This window comes from Entelurus aequoreus, linkage group LG06 (assembly GCF_033978785.1).
Source record: "Entelurus aequoreus isolate RoL-2023_Sb linkage group LG06, RoL_Eaeq_v1.1, whole genome shotgun sequence".
Classification (NCBI taxonomy): domain Eukaryota; kingdom Metazoa; phylum Chordata; class Actinopteri; order Syngnathiformes; family Syngnathidae; genus Entelurus; species Entelurus aequoreus.
In genome coordinates this window covers 77,593,643-77,616,011 of record NC_084736.1, presented here as the reverse complement: position 1 = coordinate 77,616,011, position 22,369 = coordinate 77,593,643, and the positions used below count along the sequence as shown (strand labels likewise).

Here is a 22,369-nt window from a genome sequence, read left to right as displayed (position 1 = left end):
CTTTTTCAATTAAACTTTTGGTGATGAACAGAGCAGGAGGAGGAAAAACCTCCAAACTTTCTTGAATTCAACAGTGTTTCACCTTTATTAAATTGCTGGCAATCGCAGCTTTCTTTGGCCCCATGATGGGTTATTTTTTTAGTCGTATTCAAAATAATAGAGATACTTAAGTTACTAATGCGTGGTATTTATAGTTTGGAACAATACGGGGCGAAGTGACACGTTGTCAGGTTCAAACTGATGACATCTATTAATCAGACAAGAAGCAAGGAATCATGCAGAGACAGAGTTCAATTTGGCTCATATGAGGAGACACGTGTTTTGGGCTGTATTGTAGTTATAGATCCAAACTACGTTCTAAAAGTCAAGCTTCCTCTATTTATTTGGAAGGTCCCTGTTACATCACTGAAGCTGTCGCTGAGGGAAGGGGGTAATCTCGACAACTCCAGTTAGACACAATATATGATTATAGATTATGTAGTTGACGCAGGTCATATCGCCTTGTCTCTGCTCTGTCTGCGTCACGGCGGTGTTGGGCCTTGGCAGTCAGCAGGCCGAGTCTGGACACAACACTGATAAAGACGACTGGCAATCTTTTGGATTGCCAGCTTGCACAGATACAAAAATACCACTTCAGCACAATTGACAATTTATAGCAACGGCCCTTAAGCATAAAGTTATGAGAATATATAAATAATTATTGGAACACACGTTTGCGTAGTGTTTGGGCATACATTAACTGTATGCGTAAACGGGCACACTTTTGGCATACGGAAACATGCGGTACCACTGTACATCTCTGAACAGCTGTGACCACATAAATGTGTGCATTTAAGGCAGGCCTGGGCAATTATTTTGACTCGGGGGCAAATTTTGAGGAAAAAAAGGTGTCTGGGGGCCGGTATATCTATCCATCTATCTATGTATAAATAAGCTGTGAAAACCTGCTGTATAGTATGTGTGTTTGGGTCCTATTTTCAGGAACACTATTACAAAACCTCACAATAATGTCTGATCGAAAGCTAAAAACGTTACGACAGACCGCCTGAAAAAACGGAATGGAATTGTACTTTTTTTTTTTTTACTGATTGAGACACCCAGAATGTACATGAAAATAAAGAAAGCTGGATTTACAATATTAACTGTGAAGGATAAAACACTGAATATTGACAACATATGAACGTCACACCCCCTCTCCATCCACATATTTTACAATCAAGCGAAACGCAAAAAAAATGCAACAAATGTCAGGTTCAAACACTCGACCTGTAACCTCTTACAGTGTCACCCACGCTCTGACGAAAAAGGTCTACGTCTCCTCCTTTATTTGGACACTCCCTGTTTACACAACAACATGTGCTTCCAAAGGAATGGGGAGTATGTAAACAGTCATTGTTTTCGGTCGCATTAACACAAAAGAAAAAGATGCCTCAGGCTTGGGCTGGTCCTGGATTCAGCTTGAGCGGCTCTTCGATGACAATAGATAACCCCCTCCCGTCTCCTCCCATCGTACACAATGGAATTTTCCAAGCCTTTGCTTGGTGCAACAAAGACAGCCTCTTGTCTGTTCATTGGGAACTCAGAGAACGGAAAGTTTTTTGATAATTTACATACAATTTTTCTGACAACAAACACAGCGAAATGTGAACGATTACTATAGTAACTAGTATATCATGCAAAAGCGCAGATTCCAACCATTGAAATACTTTGTATAGTTCAAGACTTACGGTCATTTGAAAACATCACTGCACATCATAATGGTGGCTACAGTTACCATCTTAAAGATCTAAAAAAAAAAATGATTTGGGAATGTCCGGCGGGCCAGATTGAAAAGCTTGATGGGGCGCGTACGGCATACCCCCTTAATTTGCCCAGATCTGATGTAAGGGTATGTTCGCTGCAGGGTGTGGGTTTAGGGAGGTGCTTTTGTTTTCTATCCTTGGTGTTGAAAGTGCCTTGAATTTTGTGTGAATTATAAATGTATGTTTGTTGTTTAATTAAAAAAATGAAACAAATAAGTAAAAAAAAATAAATTTGATGGCATTGCGCACTTACCGAAAATGACGATTGTCGCAATTCTATCTGCTTCCTCTGTTTTTCTTTCAAATGGGCAATAACGGTAAAACAAAGAAAAAAAACAATACAATTAAAAAATACATAAATATTGAATCAAAACCACTCACATTATAAATATAAAATATAGAAAAAAAAGTGAAGTTTAGATCCATGAAGGAAAGAAGAAAGTGAATGAATGTTTATAACTGAATACATATACATATGCATAAAAATGTTTTGTTTTGTATATTTTTTTAAAATTATAAATTAAGTAACGTTTATGACAACCTTTTTTCAAAACACAATATAGAATGTGAGATAAAACAGGATAATGTTGTATTTGCTTTTGTTTTCTTTCCTTGATGTTGAAAGTGCCTTTTGACTTTTGTGCATACTTGCCAACCCTCCCGAATTTTCCGGGAGACTCCCGAAATTCAGCGCCTCTCCCGAAAACCTCCCGGGACAAATGTTCTCCCGAAAATCTCCCGATTTTCAACAGGAGCTGGAGGCCACGCCCCCTCCAGCTCCATGCGGACCTGAGTGAGGACAGACGTTTTTCACGTCCGCTTTCCCACGATATAAACAGCTTGCCTGCCCAATCACGTTATTCCATACGAGGCCGATGAGCATGGTGCAGATGGAGAAGATCTTCTTGGCGTCCGTGTTGGCGCACACGTTTAAAGTCGACGCTGGTCAGGCTAGTGAGGGTGAAGTAGAGGGCGGCGATGTACGAGCTACGCACCGACGGGCCGCCGACCGTGTTGTTGACGTAGGGCATCTCCAGGCGTTTGCCCAGCTCTTGGAGCCATCCTCGGGGAAGAGACGGGAGGACAACAGGGTGACAAGAACTAAATCATCCAGACTAGAGATAAATTGTATTATTATGTTTATCTTACCTAAAAATAAATATATTTATTAATAAAAAAAAAATACATTTTTACTATATTTTGCTAAAAAGATAAAAATTAATTGTATTTTTATTTGTATTTTTTCTGACTCCTTATTACATCCAGCCATAGAATTATACATTCAAATAAACATATCTGAAATAATTCATTTTAAATGATCATAATAATTAATTTAAAATGACCATATTTAATTATTAAAATAATTGCTTGTTTATCAACAACTTTAGCATTTTATTCATTACATTTTGAAGCTCTCAGAAGCCAAGTTATGTTATATTCCTTAAGATTTATTTATGCAAGTTTGAAGTATCCATTATCTAAACACAGTTTTGTTTGCATATTTTCAGGATGTATATATATATATATATATGAAATACTTGACTTGGTGAATTCTAGCTGTAAATATACCCCTCCCCTCTTAACCACGCCCCCCGCCCCACCCCTGACCGCGTCCCCACCTCCCGAAATCGGAGGTCTCAAGGTTGGCAAGTATGCTTTTGTGTGAATTATAAATATATGTTTGTTCTTTAATAAAAAGATAAAATAAAAATAAACAATAATTTGATGGCGTTGCGCACTTACCGGAAATGACGATTGTCGCAATTCTATCTGCTTCCTCTGGTTTTCTTTCAAATTGAGACACTTGTGATTTAGGGCTATATAAATAAACATTGATTGATTGATTGAAATGGGCAATAACTGTAAAACAAAGAGAAAAAAAATCCAATTAAAAAATACTTAAATATTGAATTAAAACCACTCGCCTTAGTTTAATACTTTACCACGGCGTAGCCAAGATGGCGATGATTAGTTACCTGCCCACTCATCATTTGGCGCGAAGGGGGAGGGACGGGGTGAGTGCAGCATCCGGGTACTGCCGCACTACACAGCATCATCCGGGTACCGCTGCACTTACACCGCGCGGTCGCACTTACACACTTACAGTGTTAAGTGTATAAGTGCGGAAGTACGCCATTTAGAACACTGCTCCCGGTGCGATAGCGCCAGACTGGGCAGGCGTGGCCGTGGGTGGGGTGGTCCTAGTAGGCGCAGTCGGCGACGGGAAGCATCATGGTCGCCCTGGCTCGCTAGTTTACACGCTGACAAAGGAAAGGGAACGTCGGAGGCTAACCGCATCGGTCCTGTTTGAGGGGAGGACGGTAGACACATCCTGGACATGCACTGAGGTGAGTGCACTGCTTTCTAATAACTCTTTCATAGCTCCATGTTGTCATTGGGCGTTGTGCGGCATCCTCATTCATGTTCATGCATCACACGCTATTCATATATATATGTATATATATATGAATATTTATATATATGTATGTATACACAAAAAATAATAATATTCTGTCCAATGCAAGGCCTGTGCGTCGTGCTGTGAACATATGTATTGTTGCCAAACCGCCACACTTTGTCGCTGCCTTCCACCGGACTTGTCGTGTGCGAGCCCCCGTCGGCCCTCCAACATATTGCGGATAACCGTCAGAGCATCATTGGCTCTGCTGGTGCTGATGCTGCGGTTGCGTGCGTGTGCGAGTGTTGCTAGGTAGCCATGCAACGTGCGACCGCAAGAGGATGATGGAGCGCAGGGATGCATGTTTTTGTTTTTTGGGGCGAGACATGTTACAAAAATCTTTTTGAAAACAAACCAATCGATCAATGTTTGCTTATATAGCCCTAAATCACAAGTGTCTCAAAGGGCTGCGCAAGCCACAACGACATCCTCGGTTCGGATCCCACATCAGGGCAAGACAAAACTCAACCCAATGGGACAATGAGAAACCTTGGAGGGGACCGCAGATGTGGCGACCGGTGCAATGGACGTCGAGTGGATCTAACATATAATAGTGAAAGTCCAGTCCATAGTGGATCTAACATATAATAGTGAGAGTCCAGTCCATAGTGGATCTAACATAAGTCCATAGTGGATCTAACATATAATTGTGAGAGTCCAGTCCATAGTGGCTCTAACATATAATAGTCAGAGTCCAGTCCATAGTGGATCTAACATATAATTGTGAGAGTCCAGTCCATAGTGGCTCTAACATATAATAGTCAGAGTTCAGTCCATAGTGGATCTAACATATAATTGTGAGAGTCCAGTCCATAGTGGCTCTAACATAAGTCCATAGTGGATCTAACATATAATTGTGAGAGTCCAGTCCATAGTGGCTCTAACATAAGTCCATAGTGGCTCTAACATAAGTCCATAGTGGATCTAACATATAATTGTGAGAGTCCAGTCCATAGTGGATCTAACATATAATTGTGAGAGTCCAGTCCATAGTGGATCTAACATAATAGTGAGAGTCCAGTCCATAGTGGCTCTAACATATAATAGTCAGAGTCCAGTCCATAGTGGATCTAACATAAGTCCATAGTGGATCTAACATATAATTGTGAGAGTCCAGTCCATAGTGGCTCTAACATATACTAGTCAGAGTCCAGTCCATAGTGGATCTAACATAAGTCCATAGTGGCTCTAACATATAATAGTCAGAGTCCAGTCCATAGTGGATCTAACATAAGTCCATAGTGGATCTAACATATAATTGTGAGAGTCCAGTCCATAGTGGATCTAACATATAATTGTGAGAGTCCAGTCCATAGTGGCTCTAACATAATAGTGAGAGTCCAGTCCATAGCGGCTCTAACATATAATAGTGAGAGTCCAGTCCATAGTGGATCTAACATAAGTCCATAGTGGATCTAACATATAATTGCGAGAGTCCAGTCCATAGTGGATCTAACATATAATAGTGAGAGTCCAGTCCATAGTGGATCTAACATACGTCCATAGTGGATCTAACATATAATTGTGAGAGTCCAGTCCATAGTGGATCTAGCATATAATAGTGAGAGTCCAGTCCATAGTGGATCTAACATAATAGTGAGAGTCCAGTCCATAGTGGATCTAACATATAATAGTGAGAGTCCAGTCCATAGTGGATCTAACATAAGTCCATAGTGATCTAACATATAATTGTGAGAGTCCAGTCCATAGTGGATCTAACATATAATAGTGAGAGTCCAGTCCATAGTGGATCTAACATAAGTCCATAGTGGCTCTAACATATAATAGTCAGAGTCCAGTCCATAGTGGATCTAACATAAGTCCATAGTGGATCTAACATGTAATTGTGAGAGTCCAGTCCATAGTGGATCTAACATATAATTGTGAGAGTCCAGTCCATAGTGGATCTAACATAATAGTGAGAGTCCAGTCCATAGTGGCTCTAACATATAATAGTGAGAGTCATGTCCATAGTGGATCTAACATAAGTCCATAGTGGATCTAACATATAATTGCGAGAGTCCAGTCCATAGTGGATCTAACATATAATAGTGAGAGTCCAGTCCATAGTGGATCTAACATAAGTCCATAGTGGATCTAACATATAATTGTGAGAGTCCAGTCCATAGTGGATCTAACATAATAGTGAGAGTCCAGTCCATAGTGGCTCTAACATATAATAGTGAGAGTCCAGTCCATAGTGGATCTAACATAAGTCCATATTGGATCTAACATATAATTGTGAGAGTCCAGTCCTTAGTGGATCTAACATAAGTCCATAGTGGATCTAACATATAATTGTGAGAGTCCAGTCCATAGTGGCTCTAACATATAATAGTCAGAGTCCAGTCCATAGTGGATCTAACATAAGTCCATAGTGGATCTAACATATAATTGTGAGAGTCCAGTCCATAGTGGATCTAACATATAATTGTGAGAGTCCAGTCCATAGTGGATCTAACATAATAGTGAGAGTCCAGTCCATAGTGGCTCTAACATATAATAGTGAGAGTCCAGTCCATAGTGGATCTAACATAAGTCCATAGTGGATCTAACATATAATTGCGAGAGTCCAGTCCATAGTGGATCTAACATATAATAGTGAGAGTCCAGTCCATAGTGGATCTAACATAAGTCCATAGTGGATCTAACATATAATTGTGAGAGTCCAGTCCATAGTGGATCTAGCATAATAGTGAGAGTCCAGTCCATAGTGGCTCTAACATATAATAGTGAGAGTCCAGTCCATAGTGGATCTAACATAAGTCCATAGTGGATCTAACATATAATTGTGAGAGTCCAGTCCATAGTGGATCTAACATATAATAGTGAGAGTCCAGTCCATAGTGGATCTAACATAATAGTGAAAGTCCAGTCCATAGTGGCTCTAATATATAATAGTGAGAGTCCAGTCCATAGTGGATTTATCATAATAGTGTGAAAGTCCAGTCCATAGTGGATCTAACATATAATTGTGAGTGTCCAGTCCATAATGGATCTAACATGGTATTGTGAGTGTCCAGTCCATAGTGGATCTAACATAATAGTGTGAGAGTCCAGTCCATAGTGGATCTAACATAATATTGTGAGAGTCCAGTCCATAGTGGATCTAGCATAATATTGTGAGAGTCCAGTCCATAGTGGATCTAACATAATAGTGTGAGAGTCCAGTCCATAGTGGATCTAACATAATAGTGAGAGACCAGTCCATAGTGGATTTAACATAATAGTGAGAGACCAGTCCATAGTGGATCCAACATAATAGTGAGAGTCCAGTCCATAGTGGATCTAACATAAGAGTGAGAGTCCAGTCCATCGTGGATCTAGCATAATATTGTGAGAGTCCAGTCCATAGTGGATCTAGCATAATATTGTGAGAGTCCAGTCCATAGTGGATCTAAGATAATAGTGAGAGTCCAGTCCATAGTGGATCTAAGATAATAGTGAGAGTCCAGTCCATAGTGGGGCCAGCAGGAGATCATCTGTCCCCAACTGATGCACAGATGAGTAGTCCACCCTGGGTCCCGACTTCGGACAGCTAGCCCCTCATCTGTGGTCACCGAATCCCTGTGCTGCCCATAAGTGAAGTGAATTATATTTATATAGCGCTTTTACATAGTGAAACCCAATATCTAAGTTACATTTAAACCAGTGTGGGAGCAGGTGGGTAAAGTGTCTTGCCCAAGGACACAACGGCAGTGACTATACAGCTATAAGTGTAAAATGTAAAACTAAATAAGCATGTTGAACTGATTGCACTATTAAATGATACAAAGTAATGTAAACTATACTTTGAACTAGGGCTGCAACAACTAATCGATTATAAAAATAGTTGGCAATTAATTTAGTCATCGATTCGTTGGATCTATGCTATGCGCATGCGCAGAGGCTACTTTATTTTTTAAAATGTTTTATTTTTTATTTTTTAATTTTTTTTTTATATGTTAACCTTTATTTTTTAAACTGCAACATTTACAAACAGCTGAGAAACAATAATCAAAATAAGTATGGTGCCAGTATGCTGTTTTTTCCCCAATAAAATACTGGAAAGGATAGAAACGTAGTTTGTCCCTTTTATCTGATTATTAATCGATTAATCGAAGTAATAATCGACAGATTACTCGACTATCAAATTAGTTGTTAGTTGCAGCCCTACTTTGAACAGTGGAAAATAGCATTAGATTTTGTAATGAAATATAATTTTAATCTGACTTTTTTTTTTTCTACAGAGTTGTTATTATTTCAAAACGAAATAATTTAAAATTCACACTTAAGTCATGTTACCTTAACAGAACATAGTCATGTTGCCTAAAGTATTATTTAAATCACAGGTGTCAAACTCAAGGCCCGCGGGCCAGATCTGGTCCTCCAAGTCATTTTATATGGCCCACAGAAGCCTGGAATTAATATGTGTCAATAAAATACCTTATATTTTCTTTCCTTAGTGGTTTTAATTTTTTTTTCTTCTAGTTTGACAGGGAAAAAAATAGTGTCCAATATTGCAACAAATATTATATTATCTAACTTTTTTGGTCAAAATCCAAATAAATACTTAAATATCTGCTTAACTTGTGATTTCGAAGCAAGTTATCCATCAAATTGTACACTATGAAAATGACCAATAGATTTTACTGTAAAATTTAGGGACTTTTTTTTTTTACAGCATATTACTGTAAGTTGAAAAAGTAAAATTCTGTCGACTGAGCTGTCAGTTTTTTTTCTGTAAAATACACGGTTGATGATTGTGGGGGGGCGTGGCCTGCGGACCTGCAGCGAAGCGGGGTGTGCCAGGGCCGGCTTCGAGATTAGCGACAGGTGCGTAGATGGCACACCTGGGCCGGCTTATCTAATCACCTGTCGCTCTGTTAAAGAGCAGCAGCCGGGAAGGAGAGGCGTTGGTTGGGTTGGAGCACGAGCGGAAGCGAGAGCGACAACTGGCAAGAACTATGACTGAAAAGCATAACAACAGACATTTAATGAAAAATAAATCCTTGTTCAAAACCATGAACAAAGCTGTCATGTCCGTAATTGGTGGTCTGAAGAACCCGGAAGAGCAAGTCTTCCACAATGATTTTATGGTACCACAATTTATTACGGTAAAAAACTAGCAGCTGAGTTGCCAAAATAAAGGTACTGTATTTCTATTTACAGTAATATGTTGTAATAATAATAATAATAATAATAAAAAATTAAAAAATACCTTATATTTTACAGTAAAAGTCTGGCAACTAAGATGCCAGTTTTTTTTCTGTGAAAAACAGTGATAAAATCCACATATTTTTGTTTACTCTTTACGTTAAAAAAAAGGAAAATATTTAAATTCATAGGCAAATTCATGAAATATTTACTGTTACAAGCGGCCCTTTAACGTGGTAAAAAACTGGCAACTGAGTTGCCAAAATAAAAGTACTGTATTTCTATTTACATTAATATGTTGTAATAATAATAATAATTTAAAAAACACCTTATCATTTACAGTAAAAGTCTGGCAACTAAGATGCCAGTTTTTTTCTGTAAAAAACAATGCTAAAATCCACAGATTTTTTTTCTCTTTACGTTAAAAAAAAGGAAAATATTTAAATTCATAGGCAAATTCATGAAATATTTACTGTTACAAGTGGCCCTTTAACGTGGTAAAAAACTGGCAACTGAGTTGCCAAAATAAAGGTACTGTATTTCTATTTACAGTAATATGTTGTAATAATAATAATAAAAAAACACCTTATATTTTACAGTAAAAGTCTGGCAACAAAGATGCCCGTTTTTTTCTGTAAAAAACAATGGTAAAATCCACAGATTTTTTTTACTCTTTATGTAAAAAAAAAGGAAAATATTTAAATTCATAGGCAAATTCATGAAATATTTACTGTTACAAGCGGCCTTCTAATTGCAGCCGTGACTGGGTTAGGGTTAGGGTTGGAGTTAGGGTTAGGGGTTAGGGTTAGGGTTAGGTGTGGCCCTCAATGAAAACAAGTTCGACACTCCTGATTTAAATGTATATTTTCAAAATAAAAGTTTTTGTCTAATGATATTGTACTTGGTGTCAACATGCTATTAGCACAAATTCCATGTGGCTGAATGTCATGTATTTGCCAAGTCTATGTTAAAACTGATTTTACGTTCCGTCCCGTTACTCAAATGATAAATCTTGTCAAAAGACAGGCTAATACACATTTGAAAGTCTTTCATATATGTGTTATCAGATTTAGAGGTGAAAAAAACCCGAGTTTCAGAGAGTTACAACAAGCAAATGAGGTGGAATGACTCACTTACAGTATGACAATATATGAACAATATCCAACTAAGGGGAAGGATCCATTCTGGTTTTAGCAAAGTGAAAGTGGAGACACAGGAAATCAATCCAGACTGGCGTGGGTAATTATTGTTCCAATGGATGTCTGTGCTCCCAAAACCACAGTAAGTATATCGATGCATTCACGCATGTTTAAGAGACGTTAATGCACTGGTAATGGATTTCTGGGAAATTTGGTTTAACGAGCAAAAGCAGCATGCTTCCATCCCAGAGTCACTAAGGTCAACTGGATGGAGTGAGAATTGCAAAGCTGTATAAAATATACGGTACACTTCAAACCAATTGTGCATTTTTTTTGTCTGCAATATTTATATACGCAAGAAGTTGAGTTAGTCACACAAGAAGGGAGGGTGTGGTGTGGTGTGGTTTGGGACCTTATCTGCTCCCTGCAGCACTAAGTGTGTGTGTGTGTGTGTGTGTGTGTGTGTGTGTGTGTGTGTGTGTGTGTGTGTGTGTGTGTGTGTGTGTGTGTGTGTGTGTGTGTGTGTGTGTGTGTGTGTGTGTGTGTGTGTGTGTGTGTGTGTGTGTGTGTGTGTGTGTGTGTGTGTGTGTGTGCTTGTATTTCTACTCTTCTTGAGACACCAATAAGGAAAAGTAGCTTCCATATGAGGAGGTGTGAACAAGTGAGGACATAAATCATGGTCCCAATAACATTGCATCTAATAGAGAATGTTTCATTTGCACCCCCTGGTGGTGAAATCTATCAAAATGAGGGCGGTCCCAAAAAGGAGGGATTTTTCAAATTGACTCCTCTGGTCAACATATGAAATAACAAGTGTGTGTAAAGATTTGAAGTGCTCCCTCTCTGGCCAACATGTGTAATAAAATGTGTGTGTAAGAAATTGACATTAATTAAAAAAAAAAAAATTAATATGTTTATAGAGACATACTGTAATAACTTGAAGCAAATAATGAAGATTAAAAACCAAATACAAACAACAAATTTAAAAAAATAAAAATGAACTAAAAGCAATCTTTTTCTCACCATGTGTCGACTTTTTTCTTATAAAATTGGGAACAATTTCTCATATTCTTTCTGTTTTCTGTAATATTGCAATATTTTCTCGTAAAATTATGCCTTTTTTATGTAAAATTATTACTTTTTGATGCAAAATGGTGACATTTGTCATATAACATTCTGACTTTTATCACAATATTCACAATTTTTTGTTGTTCTTGTAAAATAGTGACATTTTTTGAGTAAAATTCCGATTAATATTGTAATATTGCCAAAATTTAAAGTTTTGTTTTTGAAAAAAATAAAATTAGAATAGAACAGAATAGAATGGACTTTATTGTCATTATATTCGCATATAACGAGATTAAGGACTCCAACTTAAGGTGCGGTAGTGGAAACAGATATGGAATAAAAATAAATCACATAAGTAATAAAGGTAAAAAATAAGAATTGAAATAAACAGACTACTATCAAATAAAAACAATAAGCAATCCTGTACAATATACAAAACAATATCCAACAAACTGTACAATATACAAAACAAAACAAGAGTACTGGAGTAATAAAGTAATGACAATCAGTGTCGGACGTATTATTGCAAAATTGTGACTTTTGTCGAGTAAAATTACGACTCTTTGCATAAAATTGCCAAAAGTTTAAGCTTTTCTTGTAAAATTGCGACTGTTATTGAGTAAAATTCCAACTTTTATCATAATATTGCACAAATTGACTTGCGTTGAGTAAAATGACGACTTTTATTATAACACCGCCAAAATTCTAAGTTTTTCTCGTGAAATTGTGACCTTTTTCTTGTGAAATTCCAACTCATTTTTCACAACAAGCGTTTTTATATTTGCATAGTATGTATACATTATTAAAGGCCTACTGAAAGCCACTACTACCGACCACGCAGTCTGATAGTTTATATATCAATGATGAAATCTTAACATTGCAACACATGCCAATACGGCCGGGTTAACTTATAAAGTGCCATTTTAAAATTCCCGCCACACTTCCGGTTGAAAAACTCCTTTGGATATGATTTATGCGCGTGACGTCACAAAATCCACGGAAGTGGTTGGACCCCATCGACCCGATACAAAAACCTCTTGTTTTCTTCGACAAAATTCCACAGTATTCTGGACATCTGTGTTGGTGAATCTTTTGCAATTTGTTTAATGAACAATGGAGGCTGCAAAGAAGAACGTTGTAGGTGGGATCGATCGGTGTATTAGCGGCTAAGTACAATACTTACAGCAACACAACAAGGACTACTTACTACGCCTAGCCGATGCTTGCCGCCAAACCTACGGATGAAGTCCTTCGTCGCGCCGTCGATCGCTGGAACGCAGGTGAGCACGGCTGTTGATGGGAAGATGAGGGCTGGCTGGCGTAGGTGGAGCGCTAATGTTTTATCATAGTTCTGTGAGGTCCGGTTGCTAAGTTGCTAAATTAGCCTTAGCGTCGTTAGCAACAGCATTGTTAAGCCTTACCAGGCTGAGAATTTTTAACCGTGTAGTTAATGTACATGGTTTAATAGTATTGTTGATCTTCTGTCTATCCTTCCAGTCAGGGGTTTATTTATTTTGTTTCTATCTTCTTTTGAGAACGATGCTATCACGTTAGCTCAGTAGCTAAGTGTGTCACCGATGTATTGTCGTGGAGATAAAAGTCACTGTGAATGTCCATTTCGCGTGCTCGACTCTCATTTTCAAGAGGATATAGTATCCGAGGTGGTTTAAAATACAAATCCGTGATCCACAATAGAAAAAGGAGAGAGTGTGGAATCCAATGAGCCAGCTTGTACCTAAGTTACGGTCAGAGCGAAAAAAGATACGTCCATCACTGCCTCTCTAGTCCTTCACTGTAACGTTCCTCATCTACGAATCTTTCATCCTCGCTCAAATTAATGGGGTAATCGTCGCTTTGTCGCTCCAAATCTCTCGCTCCATTGTAAACAATGGGGAATTGTGAGGAATACTAGCTCCTGTGACGTCACGCTACTTCCGGTACAGGCAAGGCTTTTTTTATCAGCGAGCAAAAGTTGCGAACTTTATCGTCGATGTTCTCTACTAAATCCTTTCAGCAAAAATATGGCAATATCGCGAAATGATCAAGTATGACACATAGAATGGATCTGCTATTCCCGTTTAAATAAAAAAAATTCATTCCAGTAGGCCTTTAATGTTGTATATACAATTCTTTATATATGTAGAAAGGGTGGTCCTAAAGAGGAAGGCATTTTTCGGAGGTCTCTAGAAGGTACAAATACAAGAATGCACTTATAACACATATGTTGGGTTAGGCCTGCTTCTTTCCAAAGATTGTTAAGGTATCTCCTTCTTTTTCGACTTACCAAGCTGTGTGGCTTATCTGCTTCCTGTTAGTGTTTGCATTCATCTGCATGTGAGCCGGTACTATCTACTATGTACTGTATGTACTGTACCTGAAAAATGTTCTTTGTTGGGTTAAGTTTTTTTTAACATGCTTTTTTTCCATATAAACTGAATATTAATAATACATGTACTGTATGCAAGCATAGCTTCTAAACTTTAATATTTTCTGACCCTACAATTATGTGGCCCACTCTATCATTTCATCTGTCTGCTATAACTGCGATGTGGCCCTCAACGAAAACCAGTTTGACACCTCTCTGTTACAGTATGTCCCCTATTCTAATTTTAGCTGTTGTATTCCTTGTGTCAATATGTTCTGCAGTGTTCTCCTCGACCCAGACCTGGTTGGAACACATCAACTGTGGAAGATGAGCAAGTCCCCAACCCCCCAGGGCACCCCAGTGCAGCGCAGCCCCAGTGATGGGGTCCCGGAGGGCCTCCAGTCTCCTCTGCAGTCAACACCGAGCTCTGGACTGGCACTTAAGAAACGCATCTCCAGCCTCCTTCAGAGTCCGGTAAGATGCGGCGTAATCAACTTTGAACAAATACAGTCTCGTCATAGACGCGAGCAGAAAATCAATCTGCTCTCAAATGTCAATTTTACGCTGACGCTGCACTCCATCCTGTATATTAAATGACGATGGTGAAACTGTCAAATAATTTGTCAAAGAGTAAAAGTGCAGCTCAAGCAGGTATGAATAATATATCATGTTTTATTTTATTGTTGTAATGCAATCAATCCCTCCGTTTTCTACCAACTGGTTGTTAGTCAACCATAGGGCACATGTAGGCAACTACACTGTCAGTGTAAATGTTAAACACATTGCGCTTCAAATAAATTGCTAAGGATATTCTACAACATGTAAAGCCTAAATTAAGCATGTTCAAGCTTAGAAATGGCTAAATGAAGTAAATAATATCAATACTGGCGGCGAGGGGGGGAGGGATGTCAGTCGATCCCAGCCGGGCATTAAAAAAACAGACCTAAAAATGAGCGATCATCAATCTTCACCAAGATGTCACACTGCAAAAAGTCAGTGTTCAAAAACAAGGAAAAAAAATACAAAAATGAGGGGTATTTTATTTGAACTAAGCTAAATTATCTGCCAATAGAACAAGAAAATTGGGCTTGTCAAGACTTTCTAAAACAAGTAAAATTAGCTAACCTCAATTAACCCCAAAATACCTGAAAATAAGTATATTCTCACTAATAACAAGTGCACTTTTCTTGGTAGAAAAAACTAATATGAGCCCTTTTTTTCTCAATATGTTGAAAAATATTCTTAAATGCTAGTGCCATTATCTTGACATAATGATATGCGCTCGGCATTACATTTCTCGAAACCAGCAAACTTATACTAAAAACTAGTTTATTGTTCTTAATGGAAAGGCAACAAGGCAAGCGCTTGTTACTCTCGGGGTCTCCTAGCCGCTCAGGCAAATCATATTGTCTAAAAATGCATTTTTCCATCGATAACATGACATCATCGCACCAAGTGTGGGCTCTTTCGGTCAATTAGTGCGCAAGAAATATATATATATACACTACCGTTCAAAAGTTTGGGGTCACCCAAGCAATTTTGTGGAATAGCCTTCATTTCTAAGAACAAGAATAGACTGTCGAGTTTCAGATGAAAGTTCTCTTTTTCTGGCCATTTTGAGCGTTTAATTGACCCCACAAATGTGATGCTCCAGAAACTCAATCTGCTCAAAGGAAGGTCAGTTTTGTAGCTTCTGTAACGAGCTAAACTGTTTTCAGATGTGTGAACATGATTGCACAAGGGTTTTCTAATCATCAATTAGCCTTCTGAGCCAATGAGCAAACACATTGTACCATTAGAACACTGGAGTGATAGTTGCTGGAAATGGGCCTCTATACACCTATGTAGATATTGCACCAAAAACCAGACATTTGCAGCTAGAATAGTCATTTACCACATTAGCAATGTATAGAGCAGGGGTCACCAACCTTTTTGAAACCTAGAGCTACTTCTTGGGTACTGATTAATGCGAAGGGCTACCAGTTTGATACACACTTAAATAAATTGCCAGAAATACCCAATTTGCTCAATTTACCTTTAACTCTATGTTATTATTAATAATTAATGATATTTACACTTAATTGAATGGTTTAAAAGAGGAGAAAACACAAAAAAATAACAATTACATTTTGAAACATAGTCTATCTTCAATTTCGACTCTTTAAAATTCAAAATTCAACCGAAAAAAAGAAGAGAAAAACTTAAAAAAAGAATTTATGGAACATCATTAGTAATTTTTCCTGATTAAGATTAATTTTAGAATTTTGATTAAATGTTTTAAATAGGTTAAAATCCAATCTACACTTTGTTAGAATATATAACAAACAAAGCTATATTTCTAACAAAGACAAATCATTATTTCTTCTAGATTTTCCAGAACAAAAATTTGAAAAGAAAATCCAAAGACTTTGAAATAAGATTTAAATTTGATTCTACAGATTTTCTAGATTTGCCAGAATAATTTTTTTGAATTTTAATCATAATAAGTTTGAAGAAATATTTCACAAATATTCTTCGTTGAAAAAACAGAAGCTAAAATGAAGAATTAAATTAAAATGTATTTATTATTCTTTACAATAAAAAAAATTAATTTACTTGAACATTGATTTAAATTGTCAGGAAAGAAGAGGAAGGAATTTAAAAGGTAAAAAGGTATATGTGTTTAAAAATCCTAAAATAATTTTTAAGGTTGTATTTTTTCTCTAAAATTGTCTTTCAGAAAGTTATAAGAAGCAAAGTAAAAAAAATAATGAATTTATTTAAACAAGTGAAGACCAAGTCTTTAAAATATTTTCTTGGATTTTCAAATTCTATTTGAGTTTTGTCTCTCTTAGAATTAAAAATGTCGGGCAAAACGAGACCAGCTTGCTAGTAAATAAATACAATTTAAAAAATAGAGGCAGCTCACTGGTAAGTACTACTATTTGAGCTATTTTTAGAACAGGCCGGCGGGCTACTCATCTGGGGCCGTACTTATCAAGCTTCTTAGAGTGCCATTTTACACTTAAGTCCTGAGAATTTGCGAAATTTAGTCCTACTCTCAAACTTAAGAATAAAAGCTTTTTATCAACGTTCTTAAGTCTAAGAATCACTCCTACTCTCCACGATATTTAAGAGACCTTCAGAGGTGTCTTAAGTGGTTAGGAGTTGCCAGCAGGGGATGGCACTGAGGCGAGAGAGACGTGCGCGAACGTTCAGGGAACGGAACAAGGTTTTTTTTTTTTTTGATGACGAGCAGCTGATCAAACGGTATCGTTTAGACAGAGCGGATATTATTTTTGTCACAGATTTAATACTTTTCGTCCTTGTTGATTTCTGCATGTGTCTGCAGTGGGCTAGTATATATAGAGCCACCCACACCAGTTTCAAATGAGTTGCCTAATTAATGAATTGGAAAGAAAATGTTATGACAGTAGCGTATGTGTGTGGCCGTGAGGTGAGTGACGTCAGTGAGTGTGTGGGCGAGAGAAGAGAGGGAGCGGTAGCGTGAGTGCCGGCGGGGACTAGTTTGTTTTGTATTATTTTGTAGTTTATTGTCAAAATATACACTCCCATTGTCCACTTAAATATTTCCAAGATATTTCTTTATTCTTAGACAACGGATTCCCTTCCGTGATTGGTCATTTCTATGGACACAGAAATGACGTCACCTAAAATTGCGTTTACGGCACATAGTAATGTCGTAATTCAGCTCTGAGTGTGACACTTAAGATTCAGTCCTACACTTCGCTGAAAGTGTGAGTAAGACGCTTGATAACTAACTTTTAAGTGCAGCTTTCAGCGGAGAATTTATTTACTCTTAAGTCAACTCTTAGCAGACTTCTTAGGAGTAATTCTAAGAAGCTTGATAAGTACGGCCCCTGGTCCTTACGGGCTACCAGGTGCCCGCGGGCACCGCGTTGGTGACCCCTGGTATAGAGTGTATTTCTTTAAAGTTAAGACTAGTTTAAAGTTATCTTCATTGAAAAGTACAGTGCTTTTCCTTCAAAAATAAGGACATTTCAATGTGACCCCAAACTTTTGAACGGTAGTGTATATATTTATTTACTGCCCGGCCCCCAGCCAATTTTTTTTTTAATTGTAATTTTGAAGAATTAATCTGAATGTGCATGAACTATTTCTGTTCAAAATTGTTTGAAATTTCACATCTTAAATATTTAAATATTAACTGTCAGTTTACTGTACTGTGCCAACTGTACTACTATATAAGTACGTATGTTCTATTGTTTCATTGAAAATAAAACAGCAAAGTCCATTTGGCTGTCATCTGTTTTAATTATGACACACAATTGTGTCAAAATCATGATTTTTTTTTTTTCATGCTTGAAATAAGAATTTATTACTTTGAAAAAGCAGTTTTATACTTGTGAGTGTTGATGACACAGCTTTGCAACAGTTGATATTCTAGTTTCAAGCATGTTTTACTCAATATAGGTCATCAAATCTCAGCAACAAGCTGTAATATCTTACTGAGATCATTTAGGACCAAAACACTTAAAACAAGTAAAATACTCTTAACATAAAATCTGCTTAGTGAGAAGAATTATCTTATCTTATCCTATTTGAGATATTTAATCTTACTTAGATTTCAGTTTTTGCAGTGCACTTTCAACACTTGTTTGACATTCGCGGCACCCGAATGGTTCTGGCATGAATACTCAGAGTGCAGACACAAATGATGAAAACGAAACACCGCATTTCATGAACATTGTGTTTGTTTGCAGTCATTCAAGGAAGAGCTGGATGTGCTGATTCAGGAGCAGATGAAAAAAGGCGGCAACTCCTCCAACCTATGGGCCCTCAGACAGTTGGCGGACTACATGGCCCTGCATGGCTCCCCGGCCTCCCTACCAGTCTCCCCATCCAGTATGTACCTTTAGACACACATTAACTGCAAACACTACACCTGTTTGTCCTGAAACATGTGATTTGTGTGGGCAATACTGCAAAATTGTAATACAAGGCCAGTTTGCCTATACTTGAATATAATTTGACATTTTGCTATTTAATTCGTTGAAAAAAAAAGATACAACCTTTTTTTCATTTTTTTTTTTTTTTTTTTTTTATTTATCTCCTTCATTGATGTGCATCTTTGATAGACAATTATACCACAATTATTCAGTTACACCGTTACACACCAATGCCTGAGAAGGAGCAGGATGAAGAAAAATCTTATATTTTCCTGCCCCCTAACGCAGGGGTGTCAAACGTACGGCCCGAGGGCTGGATCCGGCCCTCGACCCGTTTTTTTCCATCTCGCGGGATGAGTTTGCTAAGTATGAAAATTAACATGAGATTTTTTGATGAAAGAAACCGCTGTTCTAAATGTGTCCACTGGATGTCGCAATAGCAATTATTTGTATCTTTGTAGATGATGCTACATATGTACAAAATAAACAACATGATGTTAGTGCATCAGTCGAGGAAAATGATCAAACTACATAAATAACATACTGTTATTTGAATTTGATACCATTTTTTATCTTGATAGATTGAAAATGAACACCAAATGGGAGACCGGGCTTTCTGCTCCGCCGCTCCCAGTCTGTGGAACGCTCTCCCTGACCACCTGAGAGGACCACAGACTGTGGATGCTTTTAGAAAAGGCTTAAAAACCCTTCTTTTTAAAAAAGCCTTTTTTTTAGATATATGCATACTAGTTCTAGCTATTAGGCTGTTCTAGTTTTTATTTTTATTATCTTTTTATTTTTATTTTTTTAATACACTGTAGAACTTTGAGGTTGTTTACTCAATGGAAAGTGCTTTTTACAAATAAAATATATTATTATTATTATTATTATTATTATTACCAATGAGTTGACTGATCAATCAATCAATCAATCAATCAATGTTTATTTATATAGTCCTAAATCACAAGTGTCTCAAAGGGCTGTACAAGCCACAACGACATCCTCGGTACAGAGCCCACATACGGGCTGATGAACATTATTCACACGCAATTCCTTCAGGAATTGCGTGTGAATGCTCCAATGTTGAAGTTGAACTGAAATCCTGGATTTTTTTTTTAGAATTGTTGAAGTAGAGCATGCAATTCCAAAACAGGCTGAATATTTTGAAGTTGGAGCAGTTTGAATCAAATGAAAAATGTGGGAGTTGTGGAACTTTGAAGAATGTCCCATTGATGTCAATAGGAATTTCCAAAAAATGTTGGAATTTCGGGAACATCTGGAATTTTTTTGAAAATGGTAAAAAAAACTTGAATGGTCCGAATGAGTTGAAATGGTTGGTGTTGGAATTGTTCAAATCGGTCGAGAAATGTTGAAGTAGTAACATGTTGAATTGAGAAATGGTATTAAGGAATTCGTGGATTTTCGGAAAAACCGGGAATTTTTCCAGTTCAAAAATGTCCTGATTAAGAGGAATGTTTTGACAGTGGAACGGTTGAAATACGTTGAATAATGGGAAAGGAGTAGTCCCCAGAAAAAAGGGTGGAAATAGGGCTTTGGAAAACGAGGAATTCTGGAAAATCCTGGAATTTTTTGGAACTTGGAAACAAGGAAGTTTAAATTTCCAGAATGGTGGAGTGTGTTGAAGGTGTAATGGTTTGAATAGGTTGAAAAATGTGGAAATGGTGGAAGTTTGAAAAATGGCCAATTCATTTAGAATGGGAAAATTGTCCCGGAAAACCTGGAAATCTGGGAATTTTTGGAATTTGTCAAGGGGAAGCCTGTGATTCCTGAATAGGCTGAACAGTTTGAAGTTGGAACGGTTTGAATCAGATGAAAAATGTGGGAATTGTGGAACTTTGAAGAATGTCCCTTTGAATTCAATAGGAATTTCCAAAAAATGTGGGAATTTTGGGAAAAGCGGGAATTTTTTTGAAAATGGTAAAAAAAACCTTGAATGGTCTGAATGAGTTGAAATGGTTGGTGTTGGAATTGTTCAAATCGGTCGAGAAATGTTGAAAGTAGTAACATGTTGAATTGAGTAATGGGATTACGGAATTCCTGGAATTTTGGTTAAACCGGGAATTTTTTCAGTTCAAAAAACAACTTTGTTTTTTGTTCTGATTAAGAAGAATGTTTTGACGGTGGAACGGTTGAAATAGGTTGAAAAATGTGAAAGGAGTAGTCCCCAGAAAAAAGGGTGGAAATAGGGCTTTGGAAAACGAGGAATTCTGGAAAATCCTGGAATTTTTTGGAACTTGGAAAAAGGCAAGTTTAAATTTCCAGAATGCTGGAATGTGTTGAAGGTGTAATGGTTTGAATAGGTTGAAAAATGTGGTAATGGTGGAAGTTTGAAAAATGGCCAATTCATTTAGAATGAGAAAAATGTCCCGGAAAACCTGGAATTCTGGGAAATCTGGGATTTTTTGGAATTTGTCAAGGGAAAGCCCGCGATTCCTGAATAGGCTGAACAGTTTGAAGTTGGAACGGTTTGAATCTGTTGAAAATGTGGAAGGTACACTGCAAAAAGTCAGTGTTCAAAAACAAGAAAAAAAAATACAAAAATGAGGGGTATTTTACTTGAATTAAGCAAAATTATCTGCCAATAGAACAAGAACATTTGGCTTGTCAAGACTTTCCAAAACAAGTAAAATTAGCTAACCTCAATGAACCCAAAAATACCTTAAAATAAGTATATTCTCACTAATAACAACTGTACTACTATATGAGTACGTATTTTCTATTGTTCCATTGGAAATAAAACAGCAAAGTCCATTTGGCTGTCATCTGTTTTAATTATGAGACACAATTGTGTCAAAGTCATGATTTTTTTTTCTTGCTTGAAATAAGAAATGATTACTTTAAAAAAGTAGTTTTATACTTGTGAGTGTTGATGACGCAGCTTTGCAACAGTTGATATTCTAGTTTCAAGCATGTTTTACTCAATATAGGTCATCAAATCTCAGCAACAAGCTGTAATATCTTACTGAGATCATTTAGGACCAAAACACTTAAAACAAGTAAAACACTTTAACATAAAATCTGCTTAGTGAGAAGAATTATCTTATCAGACAGAAAATAAGCAAATATCACCCTTATTTGAGATATTTCATCTTACTTAGATTTCAGTTTTTGCAGTGTAAGTCTAAGTCTAAGTTATCGTGCCGTGATTTTACCACTCGGGAGTAGATTTTCCTCCATGTGGCCCCCCATCTAAAATGAGTTTTGACACCCCTGACCTAAAGTCCCGATACTTTCTTGTAAGTCTTGTATTGTCCACCCGACAGACATGATGATGGTGACGCCCATTAACGACCTGCAGGCCTGTGATCCCGGCACCATGGTGAAAGGGGAAAGACTGATGCGCTGCAAACTCGCCAGCATCCATCGTCTGTTCGATCTTTACGGCTGGGCCCAGATCGGTCACACTTCTCTCACTGTCGGTTTTTGCCATTAAGTTAAAATTCACTTATTGGTGATGGTTATTTTATTAT

The 22,369-nt window shown here is 37.3% G+C and overlaps 1 protein-coding gene across 2 annotated transcripts in view; it reads left to right on the top strand.

Annotated features, from left to right (window-relative positions):
- Nucleotides 1–3,903: 3,903 nt before the first annotated feature.
- Nucleotides 3,904–22,369, top strand: part of add2 (adducin 2 (beta)) — a 56,474-nt gene continuing 38,008 nt past the window's right edge. For both annotated transcript variants that reach the window (XM_062051583.1, XM_062051582.1), the window contains exons 1-4: nucleotides 3,904–4,150; nucleotides 14,250–14,442; nucleotides 18,693–18,834; nucleotides 22,163–22,314. In XM_062051583.1, the coding sequence (XP_061907567.1) occupies nucleotides 14,296–14,442; nucleotides 18,693–18,834; nucleotides 22,163–22,314 (441 nt within the window). In that variant the 5' untranslated portion in view covers nucleotides 3,904–4,150; nucleotides 14,250–14,295. The remainder of the gene's footprint in view (nucleotides 4,151–14,249; nucleotides 14,443–18,692; nucleotides 18,835–22,162; nucleotides 22,315–22,369) is intronic.